The sequence below is a fragment of the Lonchura striata genome, chromosome 3, assembly GCF_046129695.1.
Source record: "Lonchura striata isolate bLonStr1 chromosome 3, bLonStr1.mat, whole genome shotgun sequence".
Lineage (NCBI taxonomy): Eukaryota > Metazoa > Chordata > Aves > Passeriformes > Estrildidae > Lonchura > Lonchura striata.
The window spans coordinates 99,366,876-99,379,775 of record NC_134605.1 but is presented as its reverse complement, the minus strand read 5'-3'; the positions used below and the strand labels follow the sequence as shown (position 1 = coordinate 99,379,775).

The 12,900-nt window shown below is 44.6% G+C and overlaps 1 protein-coding gene across 5 annotated transcripts in view; it reads right to left on the bottom strand.

Moving 5' to 3' along the window:
- Positions 1-5,816: 5,816 nt before the first annotated feature.
- The window catches only part of HPCAL1 (hippocalcin like 1), an 83,759-nt gene continuing 76,675 nt past the window's right edge, over positions 5,817-12,900 (bottom strand). For all 5 annotated transcript variants that reach the window (XM_077782427.1, XM_021525417.3, XM_021525416.2 and 2 more), the window contains exons 3-5: positions 11,188-11,590; positions 9,936-10,041; positions 5,817-7,022 (exon numbers count right to left, since the gene is read on the bottom strand). In XM_077782427.1, the coding sequence (XP_077638553.1) occupies positions 6,925-7,022; positions 9,936-10,041; positions 11,188-11,565 (582 nt within the window). In that variant the 5' untranslated portion in view covers positions 11,566-11,590 and the 3' untranslated portion in view covers positions 5,817-6,924. The remainder of the gene's footprint in view (positions 7,023-9,935; positions 10,042-11,187; positions 11,591-12,900) is intronic.

Here is a 12,900-nt window from a genome sequence, read left to right as displayed (position 1 = left end):
GACTTGTGGTGACATGCCTGAAGCATCAGCAGCTCAATGAAAAGTGGTTGTGGAATTCCCTTTCAAGTAATTCAGAAGGTTTCAACAGCTGCTTTTAAAGCTGACTTAAGCCACCCATGCTTAAATGTGAAGTTCTTCTTTTACACACGGTTACCTTTAGCCCCCAGGGCTACCCAGGTGGGGCACAGCAAGGCTATGAAAGCCAGTTTCCCCAGAGATCACATTTCTCCAGAGTGGTCAGGGTGTCTGCAGCAGCAGCTCCCTCAGGCCTCACTGCACACGATGCTGGTGACATGGAAGAAGGTGCAGAGTGGGGTAAACCCTGGCACCTGAAACCCATCTTAAGCACCAGCACTGTCTAGAGTGTGCAGGCAGCCCTGCTCCTCAGTGTCACCACACACATGCAATGGCACTGCCTGTGTCCTTTAGCAGGCATCAAACCTGCTTGTCGTGAGCCTCACATCTATTAATATTTCATAAGGAAAGCAGCAAAGGAATAACCATGGCTGTGCAACACTAACATCTAAATTAGCTGAGTTTATTTTATTTTTTCCAAGGAAAGTGTCTGTAATGTTTGTGTTTTGTTCCTGATCATTAATGGCATATTAAGGCACAGTTGGTGCACCCACCTTGTCCCTGAGGAACCAGCTGCCAGCACTGCACCTGCTGCCCATGCATCCACTCAGCAGTGGAATTTGCCCAGAAAAGGGTCCAGGAAAATATTAAATTAAAATATTAAAGAATAAAGAGGAAAACCACATGTGTTCAGTCATTGCTACAGCCCCAGGAGCAGGGTGTTTGTTCACACCAGCTGGGTCTGCTGGGATGGGGGGGGGTGTCTCTTCTCCCACCCCGTTTTGTGACTGAACCTTTGCACTAGAGCAGAGAGGCTGAAGCTCCCACACAGCAATGCAGAGGCAGCTGGAGATGGGAAGCCTGCTGCTCTTACAAGCTGCAGCAAATGAGGGCTCAGTGTCTCCAAGAGGATGATACTCCCAGCTCCATGCTGTGATGCTCAGCACATGGCATTTCCCCAGATTGTTCCCAAAACACTTTAAAAACCATTCACAAAGACATCTTGCTCCTGAACAACCCAAATGAAACACAAAGTCCAGCAGAGGATTATCTGTACCAGCTCTGTTTTTCCCTAACTCTGTTCTGTTTCTCCATAAGAGGGGATGGGCCAATATCCTGGTGAGTTAGCTGGCACTCTCCTCTGAACCTGGGCATCTCAGTGTTTCTTCAAACAAGCCTGATTTCTCTTATTGCCCATTATTCCTGTTTGGTTTAAGACCTGGCAAGGAACACTCTAGCCCTGCTCCACAGATCTCCACGCAGAGTCTCATGGCTATGTGTAGAAGGTGTGGGATGGGCTGTCCCTGCAGCCACTGCCATGGCAAAGATGCAGTAAGAAAATTCAAAGATGCAGTAGAACAGTTCTTAGAAGCAGGAACAAGGGTCCTACAGAGGTGAAAAGGACAGGCTGCCTGCCAGATACCTCCTTTGGAGTACATGACTGCTGGTGCAGGCTCAGCACAGTATTGACATGGCCTGGGTTACAATCCAAACCCCACATGGGAGGAACAAGATGTTTCTTCTTGCAAGTACCCACAACAGAGGCACCAGGGGTAATAGTTTGTGTCTTCTTGTGCAAACAAGTCAAAAAAGGATTAGAGGTGTTTTAATACATAGAACAAATACATGGCTGCTCTTGTGAGTGAGGAAAGACTGGAGCAGAACCACCCACAGCCACAGCACAGAATTATGCAATCATTCAGGCTGGAAAAGACCTGCAAGGTCATAGAGTCCACCACTAAACCACAGCCACATCTACACATCTTTTGCATACCTCCAGGGATGATGACTCAATCACTTCCCTAGGCAGCCTGTTCCAATGCTTGATTACCTTCTTAGTGAATAAATTTTTTCTTATATTCCTAAGCCTCCCCTGGTGAAACTTGAGGCCATTTCCTCTCATCCTGTTACTCGTTAGTCATCCCCACCTGACTACAACCTCCTCTCAGGTAGTTGTAGAAAGCAATAAGGTGTCCTCTCAGGCTACTTTTCTCCACATGTTCCTGATGAATTCAATCCTGTTTCAATGTATATATACCCACATTAGGCTTTAAGGATAGTACTTGGAAACTAAAAAGCAAAATGTAAATAGTAACTGATAGTAAATGGAAAGTTGTCTGTTTCCTGACCTGGGAAAATCAATGAAAGTTTATGTTGTGGGTGACTTTGACATGATGGGATCCTTAGGCGGGACTTGTCCCTGCTCCTGTTCTCTGCTGCAGAGAACCCATCCTCAGTGCTGGGAAAGAGAAGACACAGCCAAGTGCCAGGGAAAAATGGGCTCCCTTGCTTACACCTAATTTCCTGCAGAATGGCCTGGGTGACACTGCAAAGGCAGCTGATCATGACCCACCCAGGCCCCAGCAACACCAAACACCAAGGTGTGGGGATGTGTGTAGAGAGGAGTAAGGAGGGGATCCTGCTTCTCACCTTCATGTGAGAGATAATTCCCTCTAGTGACAGCCCAATCAATACAGATTTTGTTTGTGATAAATTGTTCCTCCATCTGGAAGGGTCAGCTAGCTCTTAAAATAACCTACCCAACTGATGGGTCATGACCTTGCCCATCTGTCCCCAAAGACACCAGGCTGCTGCCATGACAGTTCCTTGCCTCCTTCTGGCAGTGGTTTCTGACTTGTGTGACATGGCTGAAAGCCTGGGATTAACCTGACCCTCTGGTGGTGCACTGGTTGCCCTTTAGTCACAGTGAACATGAGAGTGTTCAGAATGTGTCTGCATCCAAACCACCGCACTGCATACGTGTAGGGAACAGGTAAGGTCTGCTTGCAGGCACACTGCTCCCAGAGATGCAGGCATGTCTCCAAAGCTCCCACACAGAAATGCTCTGCTCTCCTTTCCCACCCTTTTCCTTCTTTTCAATAAAGCGTCTCTCCTTGATAACAGCAATTATCAGGTTCATCAGCACTGTATCTGCCATGGTGCAGCACAGGGAGCTCAAAATGCCAGTCTGCCCACTGGACCATTAAAGTCGATGGCTGTTCCTAACCTTTAAATATGAATAGAGCCCTGCATAATGGATCGAGGACTATCCATGGAGACCATCTGCCCCGTGCTTGCAGAAATGTTCACGTTGTTCTTCACAGGAGTTTATTACTCAGAGGCTAATGCTAAAAATACATTGCAAAGGGCCTGATTTAAAAACAAAGGGCTAATTCAAACTTGGCAAGGGAGACACCCAAGACTGTACCCAAGCACCTCTGCCAACCACACTGGAGTTAGGCTGCAACCGGACAGACTTTATCTGAAAGGCAATGACAGAATTCTGAATTAGCTTAACAAGACCTGCAATTCATATAGAGAAGCCTGAATTTATGTAGTAATTAGCCAGAGCTTTCAGAGTGTTAAATATCTCCATGGCGAGAAAATAATCACATAGGTTATTAAAGTGAGGTAAAAATGGACACAGTGATGAGATTGTTTTGTACTAAACTACTCTTGCTAAGTTTGACTCCATTTTTGACTAAAAATACCATTCTCAAAAACACTTAAACCACTTTACAAGTTGAAGTTTCCTTTTAATCACCTGGACTTAATTTCCCAAATGATTAACCACTCTACACAATAATCCCTCTAAGAAAGACATTCCTGGGAGCCCAACAAGCAGTAAACCTCTCTTTGATTTCTCAGTTGGTTTTGAACTCTGCTGGTTATCAACATGCAAGTGATGTTGGAGAAGGAGCCTGGAAATTGTTCTCCCCTTTGAGTCCTTGTTATCAGCCAGGAAAGCAGAGACATCTTCCCAGAAGCTGCTCAAGCACAGCCAAGATGATCAAAGTCACCCAGTGGCTGTGGATGCACAACCTCAGCCTCTGAAGCAGGTCTGATTTTAAGAGAGCAGCTTGGCAGCAGCAGATAAGGCCATTTTCAGTACTTAGCTGGCCTTTTAATTAAAAGGTTCCCCGTATCAGAAGCCACCTGTGGAAAGCTCAGCCTGTTTGGGCTTCAGAGCATCTCTCACTTTCCCTGGGATGCCATGCACAACCACTTTTCCTGGGCATCTTCCTTCACTTCTTCCCAAAAAGCAAGCTGGGAGCATCTTACATAATTTGTAACAGTCCCAGTCGGAAATGAAGTCATCTTGCCCTGAAAAGAAGAAACTCCTTAAAAGCTATGAAAATGGTGAGGGATAACTGGAAAAACCCTCAAATCTAGGACTGACAAGTTTAAAGAGGCAAAGGGAAAGACAGGAGAAACTGGGTCAAATGAAGCAGGACACAATCCCAGTGTTTACACAGGGCTGTGCAGGGGCTTGTCAGACTGTGGTGGGCAGCAAACTCCATCATGGATAACTTGGCCTATTTCAGAGAAAATATTGTAATATCAAAGAAATGGGAACTTTCTAACCTCTAAAATTTACATTCTTTCACTTTCTTTCTGCAAAAACAAGGTAAGCTTATTTATCAAAATAAGCTTCTGTAAGGAGATTTTTCTTTCTCCAAATGAGAAGAGTTTGGGCTTTATTAAACAGCTACTTAAACTTGCTATTCATTACAGTCAGCAAAGGAAATCAGAAGAAGTGAGATGCCAGGAAAAGTCAGTAATATTTCCACTTAGAAAAGCAAATGAAAAAGAGCTGCTGCATTTATGAATGCTACAGCAAAACAGCTTTTTGCATCTTTGGTACCCAAGATACCATGCAATGCTTGACTGAGGATATGCCTGAAGAGGACAAGGTCAAAGACATTTTTTCACACTCTAAGAATGATAGAGAAATTATAAAGCACATGGTGGCCAGTTCACATCTAAACAGCTGCTTTTAGACCTAACCCATGCTAGAAGAGTCATCAGTGTAAGAACATGTGCAGCATATCTAACACTCCAGCATCTTCTGGCAGACAGACTGACAGCAGGCTGGAAACAGACTACCAGCTACTGTGGAATTACATTTTTTTCAATAGTTGGGCTTTTTTGCTGGTCTTGCCCTGGAAAAGCAGGCAGGATTCTGATTAACATCGCTTTCAGGGTTGCCTCATCAGCAGGGTGTTGTGGTTGAAAGGACTGTTGGTTTAATTGCTCAAATTTGAATTTCCAGGGGAAAAAATGAACACACTTTTGCTGGCAGCACTGACACAAGTTTGTATTATAGACCAAGTCTGATTAAATGTACTTCCACTTGGATATTGCAAACATTTCTCTCTCTTTCTTTTATTATTAAAGTTTATCACATACTAGAACATTCTAGTTCACCACTACTAGAATATTCTACACAGCAAAAATCCCTTCATTACATGCTCAACATTAACTTCAGGCCAAATAATTTTTTGATACTTTATTTTGCAGAGAGGGCAGGCATATGCAGCTACTTGCAGACCTGATGAATGTGGAGAAAACTGCTTTCCATGCTACCAATGTAAAGTGTTTATCCACCAAGTACCTGGTACCTGACAGGAACTTTATTTTAAAAAGCTGTGGTCATGGTAGCCCAGTCAGCAGGGCCAGCAGCTTTTCCTTCATTGCCTTGAGTTGCTCTGCATCCAGCAGAAATTGAGTTGTCACCTTCCTGCAATCTTTACCCTGGATTCATCTGGGATGCAGCTGGATCCCACAGGCACCAACACTATTGTGTTAACCCAGCCACAAGAGCCAGCTCCCAAAACCCTTATGCATTTAAAGGCAATGTGTCTCAGACAAGACTAGGAGATGTGCAGGAAGTTATCCTTGCCCTTCCCCAAATACCTGACACTAGGAACTTGGTGCATGGCTCAGATCAAGACAGGCAGTGACAAGAAAAGTAGTCTTTTATTTCAATTAATATTTCTTGGCATTAGGCAGATATTAAATAACACTGGAATGCACAAGACTATTAACATATCGACAGCAAAAGGGAGGAGGTGTAGCCAAGTTGAGAACAGCAGTGCCAGTCACGTCACCTCAGGGCACTCAAAAGCCATTTAACGCAGCAACCACCAGAAAGTAGGACTCCACTGAGAAATACAAAATGAGGATGAACTCCTTTCAGGTCTTTTGTTAATATAGTAATGCTGGAATGACTGACAATAAAAATGAACAAATATTTGCATTCAGGAATTAAACAGAGTGAAATATCCACAAACTGCTAGTCATGCATTTCTTTTGGAACAGCAATTTGCTAATGCATAAATATCACAAAAAAACAATCTCCAAGATTTGAATAAATCACAGACGACTAGAAGAAACAAAGCTTGAATTCTATTTTATGCCTTAAATAGATGACCTAAATATTTAAAATTTTACTTCACCATATATATATAATTTATATATATATTAAAAGAAAGTAAAGACCATTAGATAAGTGCAAGCAATTTTCCTCAAAAAGAAAATTGGAACCATGCCCAGGAAAGCTGCTTTTTTTTTTCTTTTTTCTTTTTCTTTTTTTTTTTAGCTTTCTACTCTGTTCAGTCCACTTTTTTTTTTTTTTCTTTTTTTTTCCAACATAGTAATTTCTGAAGCAAAATAAATTATCTACCATCTGCTATTTTGGGTAAAAGTCCTACCTAGCATCTTCTCGGGAACTATGGGAACATCACCTTTCTCACGGACTAAGTGAAGTGGTATCTCACCAGCCATTGAACTCTCTCGTAGCTGCATGTAAACATACCTTTCAATTAATGTTTAAAATGTGCAGAGTGAATGGTAACATTACGGGGAAGCAGAAACGGAGCTGCCGCAGGAGAACTGCACTGGTGTTAGTGGGGGAGCGAGGGCTGGTTCGCTCGGACACACGCGCACACACGATCTGGCAACGGGCTCTTATCCGCGGAGTGTGAGGGATGGTTGAGAAGGCATCCGTTTGCGAGCAAAGCTTGAAGGACACAAGCCGAGGTTCTCTGAGCACACTGTCCGCTTTCATCAGAATTGACTCGCGCTACTGGGGTCGCACTGTAACAACCGCACGATGGAGGGATCGCTCTTGGCACCTTTGATGAACTCTTCCAGCGACAGTTTACCTGACAGGGAGGACAACCAAAATGGAAATCATTTTTTAGAAGTCAGTTGTTCCTGTCACCATTGCTGTAGCAAAGAACCCCTCCTCATCGAGGCAACATAACATCTATTTAATCTATCACAAAGGCATCGAGGGGAATTTAGCACAATGCACAGCAGCTAAATCCTACTCAAGCCTTTAAGCCCAAATGCATTTTTCTTCTGCAAAACAATACAGCATAATAATTGCTATTTTTTATTTAAAAAGACAGTCTCAAATCTAAAAACAACTGTTCCAATACAATTTGGCAGCTTTTTACTCAGAACCAGACTATACGAATAACATGACACATGGACACAAGGTATGGTACCTAAACACATGTATGCTTTGAAATGATGCTTGTATTACTACAACACTTAAAACCTAAATATTCCAAATATCCCCACTTTGTCCTCTTGTTTCTTGTGACACATGAGGCTGAGCAGTCATGGCTTCTCTGGCACTTACAAGGTTGGACCGGGGTTTTAGCAACCTGATCTAGTTCAGGATGTCCCTGCTCATTGCAGGGGTGTTGGGCTATATGACCTTCAAAGGCCCCTTCCAACCCAAATTATTCCATGATTCCATGACTTTGCAAGTCACTTGCTGTGCCCTGCTGGGTGAACAGGATAGGTTTTGTTCTTTCTTTTTATACAAGCAAAGCCAGCCCATAGCCTACTGCTATGTGTTGCTCCTGAACACATCTTTAATTTAGGCCAGAGGAACTGATTTGGATGGACCTTGTAACAGTATGAAGGTCTGAAAACTGATCTCTGAAGGAGCAACCACCCTCGTGTCCCCTGGCTCCAACAGTCCCATGGAATGGCATGGGACAGCAAGGAGGAAATATTCCATCTAGTCCTTCAGACCTCATGGTGGGGTGACCCAGCCCCCTGTCAGGCAGCTAGCACCAACACTCCCCTGCTCCAGCACTCAGAACCATGGCAGAAATATGACGTGGCACTATTAATAAAAAAATGAAAGTTTTCCCTATGAAAAGGAAGAGACAAGCATTTGCTGCATCCCAGACATCATGTCTAGTGACCTCCCATTTAGCTTGTGCAGTCACCTACCCTACCCTCACACAACACCCCAGGGCTATCCTTACCCACCCCAAACTGCTATGCTCGAGACAGGACCCACACACAAACATCTTGCACTTGGGAGCAGCCTGCTGCCACTTATAGCCACATGCACCCAAAGAGAGAGAGGCACCAGGTCATTGTGCCAGTTTGCACCAGCCCCAGGATGTTACCAGCCTGTTGTGGGCATGGCAAGGAATGACCCTGGTGGCCAGCACCCAAAAGAGATTGAACAGGGAGGAACTTCTCTGCCAAGTAATAAGCAATAGAGCAAGAGAAAATGGCCTCAAGTTGCACCAAGGAACGTTTAGATTGGATATTAGGAAAAATTTCTTCCCCAAAAGGGTTGTCAAGCATTGGAACAGGCTGCCCAGGGCATTTAAAAGATGTGTAGATGTGACACTTAGGGACACAGCTCTATAACTCCATGAATGAGCAATCCTTTCTCTTGTAGAAATTACAGAAACTCAAAAACCCGTGGCACACTGATTTCTGGCTTTTAAGCTAATGCTTCCAAACCAAGTGTTTTTAACAAAAGCAGAGGTCTCCTAATTATCAGGTTATTTATTAGTTTGCCCTTTGCCTTGTATTACTTAAAAGCAAAGCCCAAATCAAAATCTATTTGCAATGCCCAGCAGTCATATGGCTGATACTTTACTGGGAATAGGATGATTTTATTTCAGCAACAAAGTGCAACAGATGGAGGATGCATATATATATATAGCAGATTTTGGGACCACTACTCTGTTACACATCTGCATGCACTGCTACTTTCTGCAGACCAAAAATATTTTGATCATATTATTTTAGGGCCCTCCACATGTCAAGCCAGGGGATGAAGTGCTAGTTTTGATGAAGTCAAAGGTAAAATACTTGAGGACTTCAGCAAGGCTAGTAATTTGCCCTGGGGACTGTAGCACAGACACCAAAATGCAGCTATAAAATCCTCTTAAATAAAACCCTTTATGTACATAAGACAGTATATTTTCAGGTCTCCATATCTCAGTGCTAGAATCAAATCTTTGCTCTTACTGAGCACATCAGTGGGACACAGCTCCTGACTAATGTGGGCAGTTGCCACCTCAGCCTCTGGCAGGGTAATTCCCAGAGAAAAGCTCCACCTCAATTGGGAATAGAGGAAATATGTCATCAGGCTGATGAGAAGAGGAAATTGATAATTTTTTGCCTGTATTTTTCAAACCCAAGAAAATGAGCCAGCACAGGTGGAGGGGTTGTGATGAGTATACTGTCAGATAATTTATCAAGGAGCTCCACAACCTGGCTTGGGAGCTGCTACATCCTCCTGATGCCAACAGTGCAACAGAGATGTGTGACCATGTATGCAAACATGCCATAAATATGCACAGAAAATTAATGTTATGGACCTGGGGAATTTTTGCTTTCAGGTGCCCAACCACATTCAGGACTCATGTTACTGATGACAAACCCAGGAGTGCAACCCTATCAAGGGCAGTGGGAGCAAAACCTATGCCAAGTCTGTGTTATGCCCAGAGAAAATAACCCAAAGATATAGGAATTTCAGAGGAGCCTTTGCAGAAGGAGATGAAATGTCAGGGAAAGACTACTCCCCTACCAGCCCCCCAGCAGGACAATTCACCTTCTGTTCACTGCTCACTTATTCACCCTATTTATCATGGGCCAGAGATGCTCAGCGAGGCCAGGCAGAGACCAGAGACACCAGTGGGGACATTCTCAACCTTTCTCCCCTCTCCCAAAATCCTTCCATCTACCAAGGTTGGGCTATAAAACCTCTATTGCTAAAGCTTAGGAAGGGGTACCAGTGGCAATCCTACCATCATTGTTTGTGTCCATCTGTCTGAAGATCTTGTCTGTTCGCTTCTCAGGAGTGGATTCATCCTCTGGCATTTTCATTACTGATGAAACCATTTTGTAAATTGCCTGAGTATTAAAAAAAAGTTTAAGAAAAAGAGATATAAGAAAAACACAACCCAAACAATAAAGCACAGGACAGAGAAAAAGAATTTAAGCCTGTAGCAACAAAAAAACACAGCTGACCCTGGCAGGCAGCTGCAGGACTTTATAAACCAAAATGGATGGGAATTTCTGACTGCAGCTTTTTTTTCTTTTCTTTCCTGTACTCATTTGTGCTTCAAAAGAAGAGCTGGGTCAGTTTAATTGAAAGTCAGACGCTAGATTAATGTATGAGCAGGACTGAGCTAAAATAGAGGAGACAATGGTATGCAATCTTCTCTTCTTCAGCTGGGCTAAGCCATTGCCTCTTTGTCTGGCTCTCACCCTCCACCCAGTTACATGTATGCATGTGGGTGCTACATGGATTATGGTGAATATGAATATACAGCAATAGGGGTTGTTTGCCTTTGTGGATGGGTAAGGAAATGCATCTTCTGACTTACAAGAACATGAATAATGGTAAGACCTCTTTAGAGTGTCTGCAGTCCTACATTTCCACCTAAATTACCCCACGTCAGACATGAGGACCAGTGTCAGGGCACTGGCTGATGCATGACTCCCTTGCACTGCACAGGACACACATCTCAGGTGCACAGTGGGTGACAAGCAGCCACTGCTGAGGCCAAACCCCCGCCAGCATGTGGGGTAGGGGCACAGGGGACTGCGTTGCCTGCCCCCACTGCAGCCTGGGGTCTACATGTCCTCTGCCTTTGGGAGACAAAAGCAGAGACAAATGCTACAGCCTTTCATCCAGAGTTCACATTGACTCAGATTTGAAGATTCAAAGCATTAATTCTGAGATTAATCAGGTCAATAGAATTTGCATTTAGGGTTTTTTGATCCTGTGAACATCACACTAAGAAACCCCCAGGGAGAGCTGCAGAATTTTGGCTGCAGGCCAGCTGCACAAGTGCCTTGTTCATATCTCAGGGCCTTTCCTCATCTGCATCTTGTAGGTCTGATCTTGGGTCCCTTTGGGGACCATGGGCTCAGGAACCTCCCTGGGGCAGTAGCGACCCAGCTCAGCACATCCCTCATCTCCAGCTCCAGCTGTCTCATGGTGAAGAGGTTACAGCAACACAAATAAGATGTCCAATAGAGAGAATGCCTCACCTGCACAATTTCTAGCATTTCCCCACGGCTGATGTAGCCGTTGCCATCCAGGTCGTACATACTAAACGCCCACTTCAGCTTCTGTTCCAGCTTGCCCCGGGAGGTGACGCTCAGGGCGATGATGAATTCCCTAAAGTCAATCGTCCCGTCGCCGTTCGTGTCAAAGGTGCGGAAGACGTGCTCCGCAAACTTCGACGCGTCGCCATAGGGAAAAAAATTTGCATATATTTTTTTAAACTCTTCTACAGTCAAATGGCCCGTGGGGCAATCTTTTAGGAAGCCCTTGTACCACTCCTGCAGCTCGTGGTCTGTGAACTCAGTGTTCTCACGCAGGTCCTGGAGCACCTCGGGGCGCAGCTTGCTGTTCTGCTTCCCCATCCTCTTCTGGGTCTGGGTTCAGCAGCTGCAAAGCAAGGGAAATCTGCCTGAGCTCCAGCCACACTAGGCAGAGAGGGGCTGGGGAGAGGTAGAACCCTGCTAGAAACAGAGGGTCCCCCTGGGGCAAGGGGGAAAGAGGAGGAAAAGGATGCTATAAATCACCAGGAAAAGACCTCATTTAATTTGGCTTCCTTTCCTCTAGGCTCTCCCAGTGACTAATATGCTGTGGAGGGGAATGTAGTTTGGGAGGAAGTATTTGGGAAATAGTAATTCTTATTATTAATCCTTATTACATGGTAAATAATAAAGCTCAGTATTTTAGTTCTGTGCTGCAATCCCACTCCTCCATCACATGGTTTGTGATGCCCAGCTCTGGATGCCTACACAGGCTGATCTGCTGTGATGACTGAGAGGGAGCGGGCAGGGACAGCAGCAGTGCCGAAAAGAAAAATTCATGTATTCAAAAGTGAAAGTAAATGCAGCTGAACAAGAAGCAAGAAGGGCAGGGGGCTCCGTGCCAGTCATGTTTGCATTGTCCAGATGCTCTTTGAAACCCTTTAGCTGATACAGCTTCTCCTCCCTCCCTGCATTATTTTCCCCACAGCAGTGGGAGCTTGGTCCTGTATGGTGGCGCTTGGTTGGTGCCCCTTGCAGCACCTGAGGGTCACAGGAGGGTGCAGCAAGGGTGAGCTCAGCACAGCCCATGATCAACAACAGCACCCCAAAAGACCTCTCCCTCTTTTTTCAGCCATGGAGGCAGCATGAGCAGATGGATCACTGTGACAGCAGCACCAGCACAAGGGATTTCATCCTTTCCAGCCCTCCCAGGGAATCAAAGAATAAGGTTTTTTAATGCAAAATGTTTGGCAAGGCAACTCTTATCTTTACTTGGGTTTATACTTTTAGAGAAGCTTATTCAGTGGGTTCAATATTCCCTCACCAGGGCCAAAGCACATTTAAATCCAGGATTTCATCAGGATATCAGGAGAGGGCTGGGCCTGTCCTCTCTCTTGACAATGTCCCTGTTATGCCACACAAAGTGAGACTGCTCAGCAATAGGAGAGCGCCCTCAGTAAAATGAAAGATGGTCAATTTGCACTTAGGTAGCAACAGGAAAAAAAAACAAACCTTCATAATTTCTGGCTTTTATGCATTGCAGTCTTTCATAGCTATCTAGCAATATCAAACTCTGCTGCCTCAAGTTAGAGGTTGAGCTGCATGTCCTTCCTCATATTCAAGAAGTTTATTCACAAGTGTGCACAAACCCCTGTGACTGGTTTGCATAAATTATGTTTCTCTGCACTGATTGTTGTGCCTGCTGGGTTTGCTCAAAGC